The sequence below is a fragment of the Coenobita brevimanus genome, chromosome 98, assembly GCF_032717465.1.
Source record: "Coenobita brevimanus isolate Jiangsu-jjx chromosome 98, ASM3271746v2, whole genome shotgun sequence".
NCBI lineage: Eukaryota > Metazoa > Arthropoda > Malacostraca > Decapoda > Coenobitidae > Coenobita > Coenobita brevimanus.
The window spans coordinates 26,988,247-27,013,791 of NC_137051.1; the positions used below are offsets into that span (position 1 = coordinate 26,988,247).

The 25,545-nt window shown below is 42.8% G+C and overlaps 2 protein-coding genes across 3 annotated transcripts in view; both read left to right on the top strand.

The window, feature by feature from the left end:
• LOC145414012 (luc7-like protein 3) overlaps positions 1–9,650 on the top strand; it is a 198,705-nt gene extending 189,055 nt beyond the window's left edge. The window contains exons 9-10 of one of the 2 annotated variants that reach the window (XR_013899815.1): positions 5,871–5,992; positions 9,130–9,650. The gene's annotated coding sequence lies outside the window, so the exon portion shown is untranslated. Of the gene's footprint in view, positions 1–5,870; positions 6,279–9,129 lie in introns of those variants that run through there. The other variant, XM_080283580.1, reaches the window with a different exon arrangement.
• LOC145414002 (general transcription factor II-I repeat domain-containing protein 2B-like) lies at positions 3,969–23,307 on the top strand. Its single transcript, XM_080283571.1, has 7 exons — positions 3,969–4,033; positions 6,037–6,048; positions 10,061–10,098; positions 18,216–18,290; positions 20,468–21,303; positions 21,632–22,389; positions 23,100–23,307. The coding sequence occupies exons 1-7, from the start codon at positions 3,969–3,971 to the stop codon at positions 23,305–23,307; spliced, it is 1,992 nt and encodes a 663-aa protein (XP_080139697.1).
• The last annotated feature ends 2,238 nt before the right edge of the window (positions 23,308–25,545 follow it).

Consider the following 25,545-nt stretch of genomic DNA (forward strand, 5'->3'; position numbering starts at 1 on the left):
AAAGGAAAAGGGGAAAAAGAAGTGTGTGGTAACCATAGGGGCATTTGTCTTCTTAGTATAATAGGAAAAGTGTATGGTAGGATACTTATTGACAGAGTTAGAGAAAGAACAGAGAAATTAGTTGGAGAAGAACAGGGAGGCTTTAGGAAGGGAAGAGGTTGTGTAGATCAGATATTCATTCTCAGATCTTTAGTGGAAAAGTTTCTAGAGAAGGGAAAGAAGTTGTATGCGGCATTCATGGATTTGGAGAAAGCATATGACAGGGTGGATAGACAAGGATTGTGGAAAGTGTTAAGAATATATGGAGTAGATGGGAAGTTGTTGAATGCTGTGAAGAGTATGTACGATGGTGCGAAGGCTGCAGTGCGTGTGGATGGTGAACTAAGTGAATTTTTCTCTTTGAAAGTTGGGTTGAAACAGAGATGTGTCATGTCTCCATGGTTGTTCAATCTGTACATGGATGGGGTAATAAAAGAGGTACAAGGTAGGGTAGTAGATGTTGGAGTGGCCCTGGTGAGAGAGGATAGTGTTTGGAAACTCCCTGTACTCTTGTTTGCAGATGATACTGTGTTGTTGAGTGAAGACGAAGGGGAGCTGCAAGGCTTGGTGGATGAGTTTGAGAGAGTGTGTAAGAAACGGAACCTAAAGGTGAATGTAGGGAAGAGTAAAGTGATGGTCTTTGAGAGAGGTGAAGTCAGTGAATGTACAGCGAGGTTGGATGGTGAGGAATTGGAAAATGTGAGTACGTTTAAGTATTTGGGTAGTGTGATGAGTAAGGATGGAGGTTTGGAGGGTGAAGTGCTTGAAAGGGTACAGCAGGGAAGAAAGGTTGCTGGTTCCTTGAAAGCAGTGATAGGAAACAGGGAAGTGAGCATGGAAGTAAAAAAGTTACTACATGACAGTATTGTGATACCAACTCTAACGTACGGAAGTGAAGCTTGGACATTGTTGGAAGGACACAAGTCAAGAGTGAGAGCAGTGGAAATGAGTTATTTAAGAGGAGCCTGTGGAGTCACGTGGAGAGACAGGCTGACGAATGAGGATATAAAGGAACGTTGTGGTGTGGATGTGGATGTGATAGGAAGCGTTGTGAGGAACACACTGAGGTGGTTTGGCCATGTGGAGAGGATGGAGGGTGAAAGACTGACAAAGAGAGTGTATGTGAGTGAGGTGGAGGGTGGAAGAGGGAGGGGGAGACCGAGGATGAGATGGAGGGATGGGGTGGAGAGGTATATGAGAGAGGGGGGTGTGAGTTGGGAGCAGGGCAGTGAAATGGCGGGGGACAGGGCGACTTGGAGGCGATTTGTTTGTGGCCACCCCAAACGGGATTGAGGCGTCTGGCAATAGATAGATAGATAGATCCTTAAATTTGTGAATTGTTTTAGCACACACTTTCATTCGGTAGTGCATTCCACTGATCAATTGCTCTATTTGGGAAACTAAATTTCCTTACGTCTTTATCACCTCTCTTTTTATGCAGTTTTTTGCAGTGTCCTCTTGCTGATGTTTCCCCATGCATTAAGTAATCATTTATGTCTATTTTCTCCTTCCCTGATATGCATTTATATAGCATAATCATGTCACCTCTTTTCCTTCTCTCCTGTGGTGTTGGTAGATTCGGTTTATTTAGTCTTTCTTCGTAGCTTAGATCCCTTAAGCTTGGTACCCATCTTGTAGCGGCCCTTTGAACTTTTTCAATCTTGTCTATGTGTTGTTTGAGATGAGGACTCATTATCTTTCTAAGCATGTCTTCATTTATGTATGTAAACACTATTCTCGTATTGGCAAGCAGTGTATACGTGTTCTGTACCTTCTCACTAATGAGCAGGAGATAGTCTGTTATTGACAATCACACCTAGGTCCTTCTCTCTTTCTGATGTGTGTAAGGTGTTATTTCCTAATGTATAATCCCAGTCAGGTCTTTTTCCACTTTTACCAAACTTGATTACATGACACTTGTCCACATTGAATTCCATTTGCCATGTATTACTCCATTCATGAAGTTTATTTAATTCTTCTTGTAGCTCTTTACAAGAGTCTGTTAGTAATTCTCCTTTGGATTTTTGCATCATCTGCAAACATATTTAGATAGCTTTCATTTCCAATGTTAGCTTTCATTTCCAATGTTACTGTCTATATCATTTATATACACTAAAAACATGATTGGTGCCAGCACTGAGCCTTGTGGTACTCCACTAGTCACTTCTTTCCATGATGAGTAATTTCCCCTTAGTACTGTTCTCATTTTTCTTTTCATGAGAAAATCTTGCATCCAACAATACAGATTGCCTCGAATTCCTCCTTGATGGTACAGTTTCCATAAAAGTCTTTGGTGTGGTACTGTGTCAAATGCTTTCTTGAAATCTAAATAGATGCTGTCCACCCATCCTTCTCTTTCCTGTAATGTGTCTGTTACTCTGTCATAGTAGCTCAACAGATTAGTAACACATGATTTTCCTTTTCTGTCTTTCTGTTATCATACTATGTTCTTCTAGGTGATTTATCCAAGCTTTTCTTGTAAGCTTTTCTAATACCTTGCTTACAACACTGGTTAGTGATACTGGTCGGTAGTTAAGTGGATTTTGTCTATTCCCTTTCTTAAATAAGGGAACAAAGTTTGCCTTCTTCCTAATATCAGGTAGTTTACCTTGAATCAAGGATTGAAGGTGGATGGAGTAGTTGGTGAGTGGGGTGTGCCTGCTGAGATAGATGAGAATGGGAGTGCGTTAGTGGACATTTGTGCTGCGAGGGGGTTGGTGATAGCCAATACCCTCTTCAGGCATAAAATGATCCACAGGTATACATGGCGAGTGATGAGAAGGGTGGGTGGTGAATTAAGTGCACCCATACACAATGCATCGTTATTATTGCATATTAGATCACTTGTATGGGTCTTGGGTTCCTTATACACGAGTCCAGGAACGCATCCCTATTTATCCCATTAAACCTTAATTTCGCTTTACGATATTTCGGTTTACGATTGCCTTTCTAGGAACGCATACCAATCGTAAAACGAGGGAGACCTGTATCACCGTGCTTTCCTCTAGGGGTAGCATCCTTGTCAGACAATTTACAAGACAAGTTTCAGTATTTTACACACAAAAAGTATCACTTAATAATGCACACTGCACTATATGTTATTTACTTGACAATAGAAATGGTGTTTCAGTGGCCTTTCACGCACAAAATGGATTGAAAGGCAGACGATCACAGGGAATGTAAACACTGGGCGACACCTTGAGTGAAACAGCTGACTGAGAAGTACCGTGACTGAACAGGAGGCATGATTTCCAAGTCAGTATTTTATACACAAAAAGTTATGATTTCACTTAGTATCGCACACTGCACTATTTGTTATGCATTTTGTTATTTGGTGATACCTGTGGTTTTTGAGTGGCCTTTCACACACATAATGAAATGAAAAGCAGACAGTCACAGCGAATGTAAATACAGTAATCTCCCAATTATCTGTTATCACAATATCCGGCCGAACGCAGTATCCGGCACTTTTTGCACTGCTCTGTTAAATCAGTACCTGGCAAAATTAGGCTATACAGTGCACCTCTACACAATGCGAACTCACACGGTGAGAATCACCTACAATGTGAGGTCAACCCAGAAAATGGTTATTTTAATTGAATGCAAAATTTGCGATTTGAAATTCTCAACATGCGAATCCGGCTGTATGATTCCGAGGCAAAAATGGACTGCCCACCATTACTACGAGTGTCAGGCTGGACAGTGCGCATCAGTCACACAAAGGCAGGTGGCTGGCAACGAGTCAGGTTCAAAATGGCAGGCTGCTGGCAAGCTATCTGCATGCCATCTACTGACTTTCCTGGGTAAACAGACACTTCTCCTCCATATTACCGCGAGAAATATTGTACCTCGCATCCTGTGGTCCGTTTTAGCATCATAGCAGTACCCACCTGTTCATCATGGTCTCAGCTGTTGACTTTGAAGGCTTTATGGCACCTCCAGGAGACCTTAGCAGTGACAGTGAGAGTGACAACAGGGTGCCCCACCCCGCAAGGCAAGAGTAGATGCCCCGAGCCTCAGATACCCACCCCCCCTCCCTTCTTAACAAGCCCAGAAGTCACCAAAAATAAAGGTACATGGTGTTCTATTTGTTGGTCTAGCTAGAAGTACTATTAGACAAAGTAGTAGCAGGGTAGGGTAGGCTGGAAGGGGACCCAAAGACCAAGCCCTGGGTGGGCTGTCCACCATATACCGTTTTTCCCATAAGTTCTTTGGTTACACACAATGCGAAATCGTAGGATGTGAGGGTTTCTGCCGTCCATAAACTTCTATTGTGTGAGAGTGCTCTGTATCTGGCTCAGAAATGGGAAACTGGATTTTTCGGTGGTGATGTGTATCATCTGGCTTAGGCATGGGACCTAATCGGCATGTGGGCAGACCCTGCAACACACCATCCAATCACAGTCCGTTGTGGGAGCTGCCCACCTGACACACCAAGCCCACCATCGCTCTCTCATTGTCTGCTGTGGGTGCTGTGTAGTTAGGACATTAATCTGTGCATTGTGCATTTGTGGCCCATGTGGTGGATACTCCCTAGTGCTATGGCCCTCCCATGCTGGAGTAACCTTTGTGGGAGCCATCTGCCAGTAGACCACATGAGATTAAGTGCACTGTACTGCATATTGTACTACTGTACCTTCCATTGATACCAACACTAGATGAGTACAGTATGATTGATTATGTGCTGTATTACTGTACTATATGTACTACATCAACACTGTACTGCATTTTGTGCTTGATTTTAATCTTTTACTCATTGTTAATATTGTTGGAAAGTTTTTAGATTAGAGGGTCGAGATGGATAGCTTAGGGTAGTGGCACTGTCAGCTCGATGCTGAATAGATATCCAGTTGAGGGTGCCGATGCAGCATTCGGGGTTTCACAATATTTGGTGGTGGGGTTGACTGAATTACACAGGATAATTGAGAGATTATTATACTGGGCAGACATCTTGGCCCAAACATCTGACTGGGAGGCACAGTTCTTGTGAATTTGTGATCATATCTCTATTGGTACTCTGAAAATGGGTCTGCCTTTTTATTCATCATTATAGCGATTTATCACATAGCTAACAAATGTAATGTGCCAGTGTACTAACATAAGTTTTACCAGTTGTGCAGCATTTATGCTCCACCGCTTTTTGCACATGGTTTTAGAAACTTGTCCAAGAATGTAATGCCACCCTAGTTTACCAGATAGGTTTGATGCTAGTTGTTAATTTCAGTAATACAAGACTTTCCACTGTACATCACTTATGACTAATGTATTTCAAAATTTATTTTATGATTAGGCAGCTTATTTATAAATGTTCTTTCTAGGAATCTGGAAGGCAAGGGCACCCACCATGCACTTACTCAGTGTAGTGCTGCCTTTGGTGACTCATTCAGTGACAAGCCAGATTGTTTCTCATAACCCAGGAAACCATTAATTTTAAAATGCTTGGTGATAACCTTATAGACAGAGGGACACCTGGTGGTCATTGGGTTAATTCAAGGACTGGAAGTATAGACAGTGGGAAAGACTGTTCTGTATTTGACCAGTTATATAAAGTACCGATACGTTACTTCCACCAGAGAGTTGGGCAGCAACGAAGTGAGTGTATAGCTTGATGGGTGATGCCACTCAAGGGTGAATGGGGGCTCATTCTTGCCTGAAATGTCTGGACAGAGGAGTCAAGCCAGGAGTCAACCATTATGCTTCTGCTGGAGTAATAAGGATGAAGCAGATAGTAATAGAATAGAGTTACCCTCTGCTCAGTGTCAGGCTGCGGCCATATTAAATCCAATGTTGCATCCAGTGTCTGAAATATTATGGCCTAACTAAATCTGCAGGTCACCTTCAAGAAGAGAGCATTGATGACAGAAGGGCGAGGGAGGCAGCAGTGGGAGCAGAGACTTGTGGTGTATGATTGGGCATGATGAAGGCTTAAGCAGTGAGTGATCCCCCCCTTGAGGTAAGTGGCTGCTGGTTTGTTGACTTATCTCTTTCCTCACACAGGGTCTACACAAGGTGAGTGGCTGTGGTGCCTTGTTTGGGTCAGATGGTGACTACACTCCTTGCTACCTGCCACCACTGGGTTGTAGAGGCATATTCTGGTGGGCTTGGGAGGCTTTCTAGCACCATTTCCATAATGATGTATCATTAATAATACACTTCAGTTGTCTCTTTTTGTGCTATTTTTATCTATAATACAGACCTGCATTGCATGAATAGTATACAAGAGAATATTAACATGCCATTTGCAGAGACAAATTGGTAAAGAAGAGGTGCTAGGTATCCTCCATAATCAAGAACAACATGAACCTTAACCTCTTCAGTTGGAGGATGTATTTTCATTTTATTCTTGTTATTTCCAGGCAGTTTTATTCAACTTTGAACTGGCCTTGATCTACAAAGGTTAGATATAGCTATCATTTACCCCTTCACAATTGGCCTACCCAAAGCTGAATAAAATAATCTTGAGGTAGCAAGGACAATTAAGTAAATCACATCACCAGGCTGAAGAGGTTAATGAATGTTTACAACTGTCTTCTCTCACCATGAGGACTAATTCACTATTTATTAAGGCAGTAGAAACTTCATTAGTAGCACTATTATTTAAGTTTTATTATTGTTCAAAGGAGGTAATGTGAATTGGCGTGATCTTTGACCTTATATATAATGGCTCTTAACTGAATGATGATCATCCTGAGTGCTCAAATGAAGATATGCTTATCATCACCATACTGTATTCTTGAATGAAGGGTGGAAAAAGAAAAAGGAAATATACTGTAAGATCCATTGGAAAATGTTGCTGCAAGTATAGGTTAAGTATGACTGAAACATGTTGTTTGATATAGATTATATATATATATATATATATATATATATATATATATATATATCTGTATATATAACTTTAGTGGAGAGAGATATATATATATATATATATATATGTATATATATATATAGTATATATATATATATATATACATATATATATATATATATATATATATATATATATATGTATGTATGTATATATGTATGTATATATAACTTTAGTGGAGATGATTAAGCTCTTTAAGCGCTGACACTTTGAATTTTCATAGCCCTAAAACGTTTTTGTATGAAGTAGTGCATATGTCAGGGTAAGAATGTAATTAAGTTAGTGTTACTGTGTACAGTTTTCAGTATACTTAGTGTTTTCTAATGAGTGTATAAAACTTCTGTTATGTGGAGTATATAAGAAAAAATTGTAAGTAGAAAATTTTTGCAAGTAAACTGGTATGATAAGCTTGCCTCTGAATAGTGTTATGAAAAGATTCTATATGGTGCAGTTGCCATGAATGTCCTTACAGAAAGTCTTAGATTGCATACAGTCATCCTCAAGTTTGATCCATGCTGTTGCATGTTTCTCTCTTAGGGTTGTGTTGTTAATGGGTGGAAAGAAACCACCCAACTTTACATTAATTTATATTTGGGAATTTGTCCTTATGATCCATTTTTCATGCATACAAGCCATGTGTCAGAAAAAGGATGCCAAATTTAAAATTCCCCACTGTTTTTTATTCTGTTATGACTTGCATGGAATTCTGAGGTAATATTGTTCTCACATAATTATGAGGGTAGAGGGCAGAGTATTCCATGTGTGTTGTAAAAGAATCCGAAAATGGACAGGAGTATGTTGCGGGGAATGTTTTAGTCTTGTTTCTTGTCAAGTCAAAATCCCCCACCTCCATGTGAATATGGGAAAATGAGTTAAAATGATAAAAGGATATGCATTTGTGATAGCTGAATATAATATTGGTACCATTTTCTTGATTGATCCTTAATCCTTTCTCATGTAATAATTTTTTTAAAAAATTTTTTTTTTATTTATTTATTTTTTTTTTAAGGGGTGGTTGTCCACTATAAGCAGCAAAAAATTTTCAGTTCTGTGATGTTTGAATATCAGCAGTCCCATACATCAGATCTGAGTTTTTCAGTAATAGTAGAATATTACTGTAGATGGTTAGAATTTTATTAATGTAGATCAAGTAGTTCAGATGGAAAATTTATCAGACATTTAAATCGAAGATGTTTCATGCTCTGAAATGTATCTTGTTTATATCCAAGTATTGGTCACTATAATCACCTCAAGAGACTAGGGGGGGAGGAGGGAATGGAACATTTATATATGATAACCGTATAGTGCTTGTGCAGTGCTGTAATGTTGTGGGAATGCAGTTGTCTTTTGACAGTACTGAAACACTCGAATCAAGTTTAGAAGGAACTTTGGGTAAGAAATTCATCATGGTCATTAATTCACCTAACATTGTCATACCTGGTTATCATTCATCAGTATCCATGATCTTGCAGGCTAGGATCTTTCTATTGTTTTAAGATTTTGAATTTATTTCATATTTATTGTCCTGATCCAATAATTCAGGTTTTCTTGAGCACACCCACTGACTAAAGCAGTCGAGCCAATTGTCGTTGGTGTAGCTGAACAAGGCTTTGTGCCTCTTAGTTGATCTCTGGAGGTAAGTGGTAAAGTGCTCGTGATCAGCTGCCTAGCATCACACTCACACAGTAATCCAGTATTGTGCAGGAACAGGGAACCAGACTACTACTTTGCAGGGTAATTTCTGGCTAATGTGGGTGGCCTTTGCCAAAAGTAGGGAACAAAACTTTCAGAGTATTTGAGGATAGTAGGCCATTGCTTCTTTACTGTAGGACACTTATATTAGTTGGTGTTACTTACAACTCCCTGTGTCTGTTGCAGTTTAGGAATGTCACAGATTTTTAGTACATATATGTTGATAATAAGCTGGCTGTTATACATCAGTTATAAATGTTGTTTTAAACTGCAGATGCCGACTGTCATGGCCCTACTGATATTTAGCAGCTGGCTTCAGTACCTATCCATTCTACTAAACATTTTCTTGTGACAGTTCTCAAGGAAATGTTGTAGATATAAATTAGTTATTATTTGCTGGTAGCATATTCCATATCTTGAGATTCAGCACAGTATATCTATACCTGTACCGTAATTGAAAAGTAGGGAAGAAATGTGAACAAATTATTGTATATGGATGTTACAAGTAATGCAAGTTTGTGGTTTCACAGGGTGTGATGCTAGGAAGCAAAGTTAGCAAGAACACAAGCAGGGCTGAAGAAGAACTACCCCCCAACTTGGAGCACCCCCTTGCACCACCACCACCATCACCGCTACCACCCACTTTGTTTAGCCAGGTGACCCCTACTTTCACATCCCTTCTCTGCCTCCCTGCTCAGCCTCACCCCAGCCCTGTCTGCCAGCAATGTGGTCTCTTGTAGGTTCTACCAGTTATTATTATTATGATGAAGTATGATTTTTAAAGATAGGTTTCATGTTATTGATATTAAGGCATTATTCAGGCAAGCAATTGCTGGAATGTAAATTAATGTATAAAGTTTCGATACATTGTAGACTAAAGCTTAGATGTTGAGATAATGTTCTAGGATGATGAACCTTAACTGTTGGTCTTAGTTTAGGTACAGTAACTTCTTCAGAGTTGTGATGCTGTTAAGAGGAAGTTCCTTGGTTGTCCGGTCACATTCCATCTTATATCTCCTCTCTCCACAATAGTAAGGTGAGATTGTGTGAATTACTCAATAAACTTGTAAAATCTTATGTTCTCTCACTTGACCTTCAGTTGGATCCATCCATTCATCAAGTAATCCTTATTTGTCCCATCAGGAGCATAGGAGCGTGGGACTAGGCTGCTCAGTCCAAATTTTTCAGGCAAAGGTGATCAGCCTCACTTTCCTATGAGTGGCATTGTGTGAGCAGTAAACTCCAACTGTCTCTGGGATATAAATCCTTACAGGCTGAAGCCAGTTGGAGCACTATCCCACTAAACCACTAGGCACCATTTGGTTACAAGGTTAATACTTTTGTTGCTGCTTTTGATCAACCCTGTCTTCTTTGGCTGAGCAGATTTATCAACCGCAGGCAAACAACCATCCTTGCAGGGCCATCCTGTGCAGTGAACCAATGTTCATTTCTGGTTGACAGAACCTCGCAGCAGCAAGGTGTGAGGAAAAAGAGTGAAGGTTTGATTCCTGGACAACCGTTGCATTTGCATTTTTTCATATAATTAGTAGGGGCACCATAGCAGGCTCCACATCACCCCATTATCTGGTTAATATGGTTATCATCCAGTGTTGTAATGAATGTAGTAAGTGGTTTCGTGGTTGACAGGCATGTCTTTCTTTTCAGCCTTGTGAATCAGTTATCATTCATCATCCTTTTTTTTTTTCCACCTAAGGGTAATGTAAGGTGGGGTCCAGGAAACAGGGAAAGAAAAAACAGGGAGAAGTAAACAGCAGCATGCCCAGTGAAATGGGCCAGACACTCATTCACTTTCCATTCAAGCTCTCAGTCTTTTCATATGTTTATGGTAATTTTCTTTAGAGATGCACTTACCATTACCTGTCAGACAGTCAGTCTGACAACTGTCATCTTAAAGATGATGCCAGACCTTTGTCATGTGCAATGTACATAATTAGTCTAACTTGATGCCATCACTTCCCTGGCCTCATCAATTTTCATACCTTGTTTGATGCATCTCTTATCCATTCCCCTTTCTCTTAGCTAACCACACTGTTCTCACCTTCAGTACAGTTCACATTACAGCGTGTATATCAGACTGTGGTAATTTTCTTTAGAAATGCACTTACCATTACCTGTCAGACAGTCAGTCTGACAACTGTCATCTTAAAAGATGATGCCAGACCTTTGTCATGTGCTATGTACATAATTCATGTGACTTGATGCCATCATTTCCCTAACTTCATCAATTTTCTTACATTGTTTTGATGCATCTCTTATCATATCCATTCCCCTTTCTTTTAGCTAACCACACTGTTCTCACCTTCAGTACAGTTCACACTACAGCGTATTATATCAGACTGACTCCAACAACTTCCCTTGTCAGGACCCTCCATTTGTAATTCATCATCCTTGTCTGTTCTGTAGTCTTGTTAACTTCCAGTCCTTACTTGTTTATGACAGTTACTTCATTGAATTCCATGCATTGTTGTCTTGGCCTGCTACACCTACCCCCACCTTTTTATTCACTTATAGTCTACCTTTTTCGCCATCCATGGGGCACGGTGGCTCAGTGGTAGAGCATCAAGCTCGTAATCTGGGGATTGCTAGTTCAAACCTCGCCCGGGACTGCCGTGCCGGGAGTGGTAGGACGCCCCTGTAACCTTGCGGGGCTATATGGCCATAGTTGCCTAACTCAGGGATTAAATCCCTTCCCTTTTTTGCCATCCTTTTTGCATTAATTATGTCCATAGGACCATACAGTACAGCCTTGTAGTACACAAGTTTGCAGTGCGTGGTACACCATTAGTTTGTTTATTTTAACTAGATGGACAGTAACCACCTCCTTCCTGAATGTTGGGCTATACGAGGAGCTTAACACTGGAGTATGTTGCTTGTCACGAAAAAATATTTTGGAAAGGATACAAGACCATAGTACAGTATTGTCTTACTCTGCCATTGAGCTATGTGAAATAAGCTGCTAAAGGACGAAAATCTTCATCAAGTTAAAGTGGACAAACTACAGTACACAATGCAAGGGTTGACAGTTTCAGTAGTACAATTCATTTGTAGAAAAACATTCTTGGACAGCTGAAAGTGTGCCATATCTGGTGTTAATGCCAAGCAAACTGTGCTTGCCTGTGCAACTAGGCATTCACAGTGGGCATGTCTTCGATGAACTTACCCCCCCCCCCCTTTTTGAGGGCAGATCTGATATTAGTGAGGGGGCTAGTGATGCCCAAACACCTTTGATGGCAGATCTGATATTAGTGAGGGGGCTAGTGATGCCCAAACACCTTTGATGGCAGATCTGATATTAGTGAGGGGGCTAGTGATGCCAACACTCAGCAAGTGCTGTATCTTGCAGTGGAAGTGATGAGAACTAAGAAAAATAATTGTTTATTGCAGTAGATGGGGAGGAGGATTTTTTTGTAATTCATTTCTCACTCCTAGCATTCACTACAAGCTGGAGCACTTGTTGGGTGCTAAGATGACATTTACCTCTTCACTAATGTAAGAAATACTGTATAAAGGTTTAAATATACAATTCTGAAGGAAGGTGCCTTCCACTGGAGTAAACAGTAAACCCCCCACTATAACCAATTAACCGGGTGGAAAACGGACTTATTCAGTGTTTGGTAGGGAGGCTATACCAAACCTAGGTTCAGTATATGCAGTGCAAAATTTCTTCGGTGGATATCCAACAAAAGATGTGTTCACATTACTGCATTTCAGTATTCCAAAATGTACCTTGATACTCTGATGGTAGATACTGTACTGTACAGAGGAGTACCATAATCGCATCAAGTCCGGGGTGATTCCACCACCTACCAGAAAGTCTCCAATATAATATGCTTGTGGTCACCAAAATATGTACTGTAGTACTGTACTTACTGATATATACTAATCTGAAATTTATTGACCACTCAATGTTCAACATAATCCCATAATTTAATATAACCATTTGGAATTTATTAACTTCTACATGATCTCTAAATTTCATCATGTTACATGATTACTTTTTTTTTTTCATCCATCCATCCATCAGCCAATCCTGTCTCCCCACAGAGAAGTGTAGGAACCCGGGGTTAGGCAAATTGGTCCAGATATTTAAGATGAAAGTGACCAGTCTCACTCATCCCTGAGTGGCATTACATGAGCAATAAACCCCCCCCCCTCTTTTTTTTTAATAGGACAATGCGTATCAGTATTTTATGAAAATATTAACTAGAAAAGCAAAGGTTTGGTGTTAAATGAATAAAGATACCTGCATGCTTGAAAATGCTGCCATTAATTGTGAAAAGTATAAGATATATACTGTGGGATGGAAAAGGGTAACTGTATTCTAAAAGTGCTATCCAGGTAGATGCCATGGCAAACTCATTATATAGGTGTTACACAATTTACTTGTCAGAAAACATTGCATGGGATGTATGCCTTTTTCCTAAGATTGATTAATAAAGTGCAGCATGGGTTTCTGATATCCAAAGAGCCAGAGGCCCCAGACATTTCTCCCACTACTACAGAGCAGATTGTTTTAGAGAAACCTGAGTTTGTAAAGGGGAGACTCATATTTAATTATATTTTTGGTGCCGAGGATCTTGTTATAGACTGAATTTTGTACTCCTTGATAATGTCAGTATATTTTCATTAGATTTAACATTGATTCTGTGTATTCTACATGATTTTCAGATTTATTTTTTAGAAATATTAGATCTTACTATTGTCATACAGAAGATTAGGACAAAGTCTCATGTTGTGGACATTTAAGTATTTGTACATTCTTACAAAGTGAGCCAACGAAGAGGTAATTATATGATTTTTAGGGGATATAAGATCTTACAAGTATTATACGGAGTATTAGGCAAAATCTCAGTGTTGCGGATATTTAAGTACAGTAATTGTACATTCTTCTACTTCTGTTCTCAGCAATGTATGATTTTCTGTTTCTCAGTGTTCTGTTCCTCAACAGTGTTTAACATTTAACCTTAGGCATCCTGTTGACGTATGGATACGTCACCACGTTTTGTGACGGTGACACCCGATGACGAATCCATATGTTTCGCAATTGCGAGATCTGTCATTTGCACATTTTTCAAGGTTCACGGGTGATTTTTGGTAGGCATATGCGAGAGACCTTCCTCTACCCAGCGCCAGGTGGGATAATGTCTGGCCCCACCTATCCCCCGCTCCCCCCCACATGCCATTTTCTCAGCAACTCACCTGTTAGCAGTGACCTGGCCAGTAAAGACATGTCGCACTATGGTCTCTCCAATGACGAAATTCAAGGCGAAAGTTATTCCCGAGGTGGAGGACAAAGGAAGAAACAAGCAGAAGTGAGGCGGCAGTAACGTCGTAAAGGAAGGTGCCATATGTTGATGTGTTTGGTGAGTGAACAACACTTATATCGCCAATATTATTGTGTGAAAACCAATATACTCTTGTACATTTAAATAAATTCATACCAAATAAATATATACATATAATGAGTGGTTTGGAATAGTTACCTCTCCCAAGAAAACGTCTTCTCTGGAGCACGGCCTGAGAGAACACGGTACCAAGGTGAGGGTACTGTGTCCTGTATTGGAAATTTCTAAACTCAAATGAGCATTTTCTCTCAGAATTTTCGATGTTTCTCATAAAAAGTGGAGGTTTTAGACCAAAAAAAAAACTTTTTGAAAATCTGCTGAGATTGGAGGGGGTCATTGGTGAAAAATTTGCCGGGATGCAGCAGGTGAAAGGTTTCATTGGCAAACAGTGTTTATACACAAAAATTCTTAAATTTTATATAGACCTCTGCAAATGCCCCAAAGCATTGGGCAGTTGCACAGTCATGTTTTCCCCCATATCAGTGAAGGTATTATTTTGCACATCAACTCTGTTTTCACAGTTTAATTTCTTCATACATATACCTATAACTTGAGGCAGTAAACTGAAGCAAATCGCACTTGTAATGACTGTGACTAACATAAAAAGGAGGGGGGGGGGCACAGTTGCCCCACTGTACATTATTACAGTAATCCCACGATTATCAAGACATCCATTATCCGAACAATCCATTATCCAGATGCTGTGATCTGGGTGTTTGAAACCATCATTCTTACGTTTTTGTATTTTATTCGGACAAAGTGCTTGTGTCCGGTTGGAAATTATGGCCGAGCAAACATTTTTACTTAGCAGGGATTTTTTTTTTCTCCCCTCCCCCCCATGTCACCGCAGTGTGGCCCTGCAGTGGTGATTTCTTGTCTGTGGTAGTAGTAGTGGTAGTTGTTCCCTAGGCAGTCTGGCCGAACAGCCAAGTCCCTAAGGAAGGCCATGGCCGAGGCTGGGCTTTCCCACAGAGCTCGCGAGGAGTGTATGTTGTGTTGTTGGCACAAGTGATTGTGTTCAGTGCAGTCTTCCATAATGTGCTTAATAGTATGGGTGTCAGGACTCCATATTATAAATACAAATCATAGTAGATAGCATGATGGATGGATAGATAGATAGAAGCGCCAGGCAAGGTGTGGGAATAGGAAATGTGTCAGCGAGAGTCAACCAAAGGAAATATGTCCACATTTGTGTAGGGAATGCCAGGCGTGCAGTATGTCACCGGAAACGCTATATACAGTACACACAGACACACGGGCTTCTCGAACATTTACATGTGTCTGGCACACGTGACACTAGCCCAACTAGGGAAGGATGAAAGAGGTAGAGGGCAGAAAGGGGCTAGCCGTAGAACCAAAAGGTTGTACAGGAGAGAGAGAAGGGTCTAGCGAGACAAGTCTGGGAGGTAATAGTGGGACTCTACTTTATACTTAACTCGTGTGAGAGACTTTAGTTTATCTTTTCAAGAGAAATAAAATTATACATTGTCCTATATTGATCTTTACCTCCTGTCATTGCATGACAATGGGAACTAAGATTATCTACTTACAAACCTACTCACGTATAACTACCTTTCGTCCATGAGTATAGGATATGCATAACTGATCCACAAAACACTGCAAGAAGCTACGAAGTTTGTACACGATATGGTGGCAGCGAAAGCACGAACCTCGTTTTCAAATCTACATTGAATTTCTACAAAAGCAGGCGAGAGACTAACCAAGATCAGCTTCAGTTCTACAGTTGATTCTACATTATCAAGAAACTACAATTCTATGATCAAGTAACCACAATCGAGTACACAGTAAGAAGGACGAGTTACGAGAGAAAAGCCCTACGATTAACTCTAAGTAACAAGTCTACGAAACATCTCTATACTCTCTACACGCACCTACAAGTAGCGGCAATCATCATCCCACAACGAGTAAATCACAAGAAGAAAGGACTGGGAATACATCGAGAAAGAAAACAAGCAAACGAAGAGCAAGAAACGACTTACAACTCACAACCACCTGATCTCACCCTCCTCTCGACAACCTACCCCCCACCTCGGTCTCCACCAACCCCACTGATGCGGGAGTGCAGAGGTTAAGACGATGACAGCAAAAACCAGAGCCCTGATTCACCACTCCACCCATCTTATTCATCTTCACTCAAGTTACCTATCGCTACTCGTTTACTCACTACAGCTACCAGAGGGTGGGAAGTCGACGTCATTGTGCATGTTTGCTGAGATGATGCCACGTCAGTCAACTGGTGTGTGACACCACCACTCACACCATTCCCACCATGGTAAAAATGAGAAAGTTACATAGTTCATTTATACAATAAACAGTGGTAGACAACACCTTCTGTACAGACACATAAAACGTGCTGTATAGTTGCAACTTAAATACATATACCTACTTCAGTTATCTGCATAATTCAGTCACTAATTACTTGCATCAGCAATAAATATTCTACATTGTATATATTCATTCATTTAGTATAGTATTTATTTACTACCAGTGAGAGTTACCAACTATACCTACATAAAATATGTGATTCATACATACAATTGTACATTATTACATCTACAAAGTAATAAAGAAAATATACTATCACAGTTACTCAATGAGCAATTAAAAGAACTGTATTAAACATTTATTAAGTAACCTGTCACGTCCCGAGCACTTTCGCACCTCTGACACCCCCCAGTCCTGAACGTTTTTGGATTTTTTTTTTTTTTTTTTGGCTAAAACCTCCGCTTTTGGAGAGAAACATCGAAAATTCATAGAGAAATCGCTCACCTGAGGTTTAAAATGCTCGATACAGGTAGGAGTACCTCCTTACCTTACAGGGTTTTCTATCAGGCTGGCTGCAAAGAAAACGAGTTCTATGGGAGGATAACTATTCCACACCACTCATAAACGGTATTTACTTATTTGGTACGAATTTATATGTAGTACGAGAGTATATTGGTTTTCAAACAGTAATATAGGCATTATAAGCATTGTTTCACTCACTAACTCATCACCATTCCTGACCTTCTTTTGCCATATTACCTGATCATCATTTCTGACTGTTTCTTCCTCTAATCCTATTTAAACTTTGTCCTCCACATTGTCATCGATTGGGGAATCACTCTGGCCCTGAATGTCTTTATTGCCCAGGTCACTGGTAACAGGTGAATTGCCAAGAAAATGGGGGGGGGGGGTTATGCAGTGTAAGGCATTGTCCCTGCTTGGCATCTTGTAGAGGAATAGAGGAAGGTGTCCCGTGTATACATATGAAAAATCACATGTGAAAATTGAAAATTGTGCAAATTAGGGACCTTGCAATTGCACGACGTACCAGTACGTTGACGGGACTGGCAAATGCAAAATGTTGGAACGTACCCATACATCGACAGGACGTCTCGGGTTAAAGCTACCTAGAGGAACCAGACAGATTAAGTTACAAGGAAAATCAGGAAAAAAAAAAAAATGGCCAACACAAATGACGTTAGCAAGAATGAACAACATCCTCCACACAAACGTGAAGACAAAGATTTCCACACATTGCTGACACATATATTGCCCACGATACGTACAAAAAAACAACAAGTTAGTGTACAGTATATAGTTATGTTGTATATAGTGTATATATATTTTTTATATAAAATAACAAAATATGGGGCTTTATAATATAATTTTCAATAATATCTGTGCAATATAAACTAAGCCTTAAAAAAGGGTCCCAAGGGAATTAGCCAGCAATTATGCAACCTCGGACAACACCGAAAAAACGTAGACAAACGAAGAAAAACAAACTATAGAAAATCAGTACATACACAAAAAAAATCGCTTAAACAATTGAAAATAGGTGTGTTACTACAAATACCACAACATAAACTTCTAAAAGCGAAACAAAGAGCAAGTTACTGTTCTCCACGAGCCAGTGGCATGGCATATCATCACTATCACCGACTGCAGCATGACTGGATTAGTGATGTCTGGACTGCAGTTACTACAATATTACTGCAATTACTACAGTTATGTAACGACAAATGATTGCATTACGTTACAGTCGTTACAATTACACAAATGATATGTAACAATTACTATACAGTTATGTACAATACAATTAGTGTGTAACAATTCATACAATATTAGTACAGTTCTACAGTATATTACTGCAGTGTTACTACAGTATTACTACAATGTTAATACAAGTATTTTACAGTTGCCACAGTTGTAACTACAAACTAAAATGCAATATAGTCTTACAGAGGACAGCCCAACACCTCCAGAAGAAGCCTACGATGGGGCAAATAGAGTGCGACCTGACTCTGGGCAACAGGGACGTAAGTCCACCCTGGCCGCACGCCTGTATGATCCGGAGCTCGCCCGCCACCACCATAGCAGGAAAGCGAGACTACCTTCCGGGCGAGCTGACCACCGACAACCACGGGGTGGGGCTATTACTCTAGCTCCAGTCAGTACCCCTGAGATGGCCTGTAGCTGCTCAACCCTCCTACAGGAGATGGCCTGCAGCCACTCTGGAGGTAATAAGGAGACGGCCGGTAGCTGCTCTGAATGTGCCCTTAAAAAGACGGCCTGCAGCCTCTCGACCCTCCTACAGGAGACAGCCAGTAGCTGCTCTAGAGGCAATAAGGAGACGGCCGGTAGTTGCTCCAAAGGTGCCCTAACAGAGACGGCCAGTAGCCGCACGACCCTCCTGCAGGAGATGGCCAGTAGCCATTGGAGGTAATAAGGAGATGGCCGGTAGCCGCTCCCGCTTTTGTCAGGAGATGGCCGGTAGCTGCTCCAAAGTTGCCCTAACAGAGGTGGCCTGTAGCTGCTCGACCCTCCTGCAGGAGACGGCCAGTAGCTGCTCCCGCCTTTGTCAGGAGACAACCGGTAGCCACTCTGAAGGTGCCCTCGAGTTGGCTTGTAGCTGCTCCCTTCCCCAGGCCATGGCCAGTAGCTGGGCCTTTGCGACGGCCGGTAGCTGCGCACCTGGAAGGCCATGGCCAGTAGCCGGGCTCTACAGCAGGAGACGGCCAGTAGCCACTCCTTCATCAGGTGCTGACTCTCCTACACGAGACTACGACCCAGAGGGAGGCCCCAGTCTGGAGGACTACTGGAGAGGCCTCGTAATCACCACAGGGCTCTTCTCACTGCAGCCGGTTCCTGAGAGGACTCGCCTAACAGACCCTGACGGAGGCTGACGCCGCAGTCCACTCCTGACAGCGTCCCCGACCACTGAAGACCGCAGCCCAAGGGACTTACCAGACCGCCCCTAGGACCCCAGGGTGGAGAATCTCTACACCCCGATACTCAAGACCCCTCGTTCTCTGTCAGGCGCCTGAGCGAGAGGTTCAGGCAGCTGTTTGGCCCTAGCCAGAGGGCCAGATTCCCGCCCCAAGCCCCAAGAACACGGGACCCTTCGCCACAAGCAGCCCTGGATGAGAAAGGATGCCCTTACGCATGATCCTATGGCCCCTGAATACGGAGGCCCCCGGTGGAACCCAGCCCCGTCAGTAGTTAGGCTGAGTTGTTCCCGCCGCCCTTGTACCTGACCACCATTATGCCCAGTCCCAAAAGTGAGTGACAGTGAAAGCACAGTGAAAGTGATGCAGTGAAGCAGGGGCAGAACAGTGAATCATCAGAATATGGGAAGTCAGAGAATTAAAAGCATCAGTGTTAGTGTAAAAGAAAGATGGAATAAATAAAGTAACAGTGAGACAATGAATACGGCAGGGCAGTGGAATAAGTGTCAGTTTGAGTGAACATGCTACCATCTAGTGATATAGCCTCACACTAAGTTCATACAGAGGCTCCAGTGTAAGAACAATAATTAACAACATGAGAGACAAACACATTAGACTGCCAACAGTGAAAACAGTGCCACGGCCCTAGTGAAAAGAACTCCACCCGATAGATAAAACCTAGACTTCCTTTAAGTGATAGTATTTGGCCCCATTGCCCTAGGATTCTTGATTATAGTGCTATTCACTTTACCTGATCTTGTCCCGAGTAGTATCCTGCGTGACACTATACACCCACAATCTAGGCCTAAGGTTAATAATTGTTCAGTATAATTACTCTTGTGACATCTACCCGTTCCACTTGTAGAATTTAGCAATACACGTGTAAGGTTGTTGCCTTGAGGCTTTGTGTCCTGCCTCTCTCTTATTTGTCTAAGCTCCGGTCTAGAAAAGGGAACCCAGCTACACACTAGGGCAGGTCGGCAACCTTTGGCACGCGTGCCAGACTTGGCGCGCAGAGTGATTCGAAGGAGCAAAGAAAAAGTTAAACAACAAAATAATGAGAAAGAGAGAGAGAGAGAGAGAGAGAGAGAGAGAGAGAGAGAATGTGTATTGTACATCCTTACTTTTATCATGGTTTAAATATTCGTATGATTCTAAATAATTCTTTCCTATGATACATTGAATTAAAACGAAAATATTTCGTACCCGCGATGAGGACTACGTGAGTACAACGAGATGTAGACGAGTATGAGACACGTTGGCCCCAGCCGCTGGTGATGCATCAGTCACGCAGCGCTGCTGTTTCAGTGACTATTTAGCCGCCGTGAGTGACACTCTTACTGTCGCCATGGCTACTGCGAAAAAAGTCAAGCTTGATGTCCTATCATTTCAGTCATCATGGACAAATGACTTTGGATTTATTCAGCAGAATGATCGTGCTGTGTGTGCTCTCTGCTGCGAGAATGTCGTGTGCCGCACATCGAGTGTTAAAAGACACTTTGAAACAAAACACGAGAAGACTTTCAAGGACAGTGCAGACAAGGCTGAAGCGATTAAGAAAGCAGTATCCCGCTATGAGAAACAAAGTAATGTGTTTAAGAACCTGAGTGCTAGCAAAAACAATGCAACTGAGGCCAGTTACAAACTAGCTCTGTGTATTGCTAAGCATGGAAAGCCTTTTACTGATGGAGATTTTATACGAGCAGCTTTCCTAGAGTGCTCTGAGGTGTTATTTGATGGCATACCAAACAAACACATGATCATCTCAAGGATAAAAGACATGCCTGTCTCAGCTCGGACCGTGGAGAGACTTATTTCTGAAATGGCTGCTAATGTAAGTGTGCAGCAAACTGTTGCTTTAACAACTACACCTGTGTTCAGTGTGGCCCTGGATGAAAGCGTGGATATAAATGACATTCCCCGCTTGGCTGTTTTTGCCAGGTATAGTGACACAGAGATACACGAGGAGCTGTGCAGTCTTAAACCTATGTATGGCACTACCAAGGAAGAGGACATACTGAAGACATCCACTGACCATTTTGAGGACAGAGGGGTTGACATAAGAAAGATTTTTGCATTTACAACGGATGGTGCCCCTGCTATGGTAGGAAAAAACAAGGGTTTTACTAAGATGGTTGAAGATAAAATTGGGCACCCCATTCTGAAATTGCACTGCATAATTCATCAAGAAAATTTATGTGCCAAGATCTCGAGCTCTGATCTCAACAAGGTGATGGCTACTGTTACAAAAGTAGTGAATTTTCTTGTTGCACACTCTTCTCTTACGCACAGGCAGTTTCAAGCTTTCCTTGAAGAGGTGGACAGTGCTTACAAAGATATACCCTTGCACAGCAGTGTTAGGTGGTTAAGTTGTGGGATGGTATTGGAGAGATTAGTGGAATGCTTTGATGAAATCAAGATTTTCTTATCAGAAAAAGGCCAAGACTATCCTGAATTGGAGGACAGAGATTGGATTTGTGAGACTTATGTTTCTCTCAGACATCACCAAACATCTAAATGACCTCAGTCTTCTCTTGCAAGGTGCAGGAAAAACAGTGATGGATTTGTATGATACTTGGAAGGCATTTGTTGCAAAGCTTACAGTTTACTCATCAGATATTAAAACTGGTTCTTTCCGTTTCTTCAAAAACTTGAAGAACTTATCTGCAATTCATCCTGTCAACACTACTGATCTTCAGGTGTACATGCAAGAATTGAAGTCTGAATTCTCAAGCAGATTTCAAGATTTCCGACACATTGGCCCAGTGTTTTCATTTTTAATCAGACCAGACACCTTTAAATACAGTGAGTTGGACACGCCTCTCTTTGAGTGGATGGAAACTGAGGAGTTGGAAATGCAGTTAATTGACTTTCAGGCCGCATCATTGTGGTCAGCTAAATTTAAAGCTCTTCGAAAAATATTGGAAACTAGTACGAATGATCATGCAGCCTCCATATTAAGTTCCAGGACATCACTGCCTGATAAATTCAATTGCATGAAGAAAGTAGCTTTTGCATTGATATCAGCATTTGGATCTACATATCAATGTGAGCAGATATTTTCACACATGAAGCACATCCTCAACCCCCATCGCAGCAAGCTTACAACGGATCATTCTAAGGGTTGTGTGAAGCTCAAGGTGTCCAGATATTCACCTGAAATTTCAACTTTGGCCAAAGGGAAGCAAGGGCAAGGATCGCATTAATATGGTGAGCATAAATTTAAAATTAAAAAAAGAATATATTTTTAGTTACAAAGAATAGTAAATGCTACAAAAATGTTACATTTGTTATGCATGTGCAGGAAAATACATTTTACTTTAATTACAATGGTCACTACGTACTGTATAATTATGATTTCAATTTTCATAGGCTATATACTGCTGAAAAAAATAACACCTGGCACGCAAGGTAATTAAAAAAAATGGCATTAATTATAAACTGGCACACTTTGTTCAAAGGGTTGCCGACCCCCGCACTAGGCATTAGAGGGACGGGCAGCCGACCCTAAAACACCTAGCGTTACACTGGTGGACAGCGGTGGTTCTTGACCCGGGCTTACGAGAGAGGAAATCAGGAAATACCAGCAAAATAATTATTAAACCTTTGGTAGACATTGGGTTCGAAGATGACAAGCAAAAAATCGCGGTTACACTCCCGCTACTGGGTAAAGCGGCAGCCAATATCACACCCAAGATCATCCCAGGGCTCACCTGGCGGAATTTCACGAAACTCATGATTCAGGCCATCACCTCATCACTAGGTAAAGTGGTGGCGCTATCCCAACTTTTGATGGCAATTGGATGACACTCTAATCCAGGCCAAACGCCTGGTCACTGCTGCCTACCCGGAGGCAGATGATGAAACCCGGGAGCAACACACTTTCAATACTCTCCTCAGAGTGCTCCCCAGTATGGTCAAGGAGCATATTACAATCCATGACCTTACCGGAGACATGGATAAGGATATCCAACTCATGCACCACCTCCTGACCTCCTGTGCCACACCCCAGCAAATCAGTGTGGTGAAAAAGTTCCCCACAAACATCCCGGCTCCTCTAGTCAAGCCACGTCTGCCTATGCCCCACCCCAGCACCCAGCCTGCCTAGGGCGCACCCCACCCACCAGCGCCTCAGTCACAAGGAGAACCCCTACCTCATCCTGGTGAATCCCTGGGAGTTCTCTGCTTGCAGCTCCAGGTGCCCACTGCATGATATCAGGGACCAATTGAAAGCTGCCAGGTGAAAGACCACCACCCCAGGCCGACCTAAAGTCTCCTCCTTGGAGAACGAGGAGCCACAGGATGAACCTGCACCCGCGAAAGATACCGAACCCGGGGAGCAAGAGCTGGAGGAAGAAGAAGGAGGCCCCCGGCAGTTGGATTTTTAGGACTGTCCCCGCACCTTCCCACGGTGGCGGGGGCCACTTCCCCTAAATACCACTGCCCCAGTTTACCACAAGATGAAGCTGAACGGGGTGAAAGCCAGAATTTTGGTCGACACGGGAGCGGCCAGATCCTGCCTGTATAGCCACTACTTCTCCCATCATAAGTCAACCTTCAGCCCACTATTCCCGATGGCTACTTATCTTGTGGACGCGGGCCCCCTGCCAATCCATGGGGAAACACAGGCCCTGTGTGTTGACCCCCCATCAACCGGCACTGACACACCACGAGTTCATTGTGTTCAACTCTTCCTGTCGCAATTACGACGGATATCTGGGGCTGGACCTGCTACAGAAATTAGGAGTCACCATTGATTGCCACAACAGACAGCTCCAGTTCCAGAAATCCCCCAATCCCCTCTCCCCCTCGGGCCGTTTGCACCTGCACGCCACGGCCACAGCCGGTAGACTCCATACCCCCTTCCCCCTTCCCTCGCTCCCCACCACCATTTCCTCTGCTGTCACCATTCCCCCTCACCACGAAGTCCAGGTGCCCCTCAACCGGCCCTCAGGTACATCTGTCCTGTTCTACCCGGAACCCTCTTGGCCTGCCTCCTGCCCCCAACCTTCCTTCCCCCTCATCACACGCCAGTCCGAATTGCCAACCTTGCCCCCTCACCCCTCACCCTCCCTAAAGGGCTCATAATCGGAGAGATGGAGGAAGCCGAGCCCTGCGCCCCTCTCCCTCCAGCTCCCCCCACCCCTCTGCCCCCCATTCCCGACCATCTCTCCACCCACCAATCAGACACCCTTCGCCGCCACCTCCTGGATTTCCAGGACCTTTTCGTGGCGGGACTCTCCAATATTTGACATACCACCTACCTGGCCCACGAGATCCACACGACGGGCCCACCGATCCGGCAGCCATCCTGGTGGAAGAACCCCAAACAGCAGGAAGAGGAAGACCGCCAGGTTCAAGAGATGAATGAGGCCGGAATCTCCTCCCCCTCCACCAACCCCTGGATCTCCCCCGTCGTCCTCGTGAAGAAGGATGGCACGATGCGGTTTTGCGTAGATTATTGCCGGTTTAATGACGTAACCATCAAGGATGCTACTCCACTCCCTCGCATAGACAACTCCCTAGATTCCCTGTATGGCACCTCTTGGTTCTCCACCCTTGACCTCCAGTCGGGGTATTGGCAGGTCCCGGTGCGACCAGAAGACAGAGGCAAGGCTGCTTTCTCGACCAGCAACAGGAAATGCGAATTTAATGTTCTACCCTTCGGCCTCTGTAATGCCCCCGCCACCTTCTCAAGACTAATGGAATCTGTCCTCAGTGGCCTCGCATGGGAGATCTGTCTAGCCTACTTGGATAACGTCATCGTCTTTAGCAAGACCTGGGCCGACCACCTTCAGCACCTTCGCCAGGTCTTCACCCAAATCCGACAAGCAGGCCTCAAACTCCGGTCCTCCAAGTGCATCCTGGCCACCAGAACCGTCTCATTCTTGGGACATGTCATCTCCCAGGCTGACATATCTCCCAACCCAGACAAGCTCCGTACCATCATGGACATACTCCCATCAGAAGACGTTCATGGAATTAGGGCCTTCCTCAGCCTGACATCCTATTACCGACGTTTCGTGAAGGGATTCACTCACATCGCTAAGCCACTCCATAACCTGACCCGGGAGAACAGTTCGTCTGGATGGATGAGAAACGAACCGCCTTCCAACAACTTAAGGACAAACTCATTTCCGCCCTGGTCGTGGCCTTTCCCGACTTTGCCCTCCCATTCTGACTCTACACTGACGTCTCCTTGATTGCAATCGGCGCCGTGCTGGTCCATGTCCAAGAGGGCCACTCAACCAAGTGGAAAAAAATTACGCCGCCACGAAGAGGGAGTGCCTGCCTAGGCATCATTTGGGCCCTAGAGCATTTCCGGGCATACCTATCAGGGACCCAA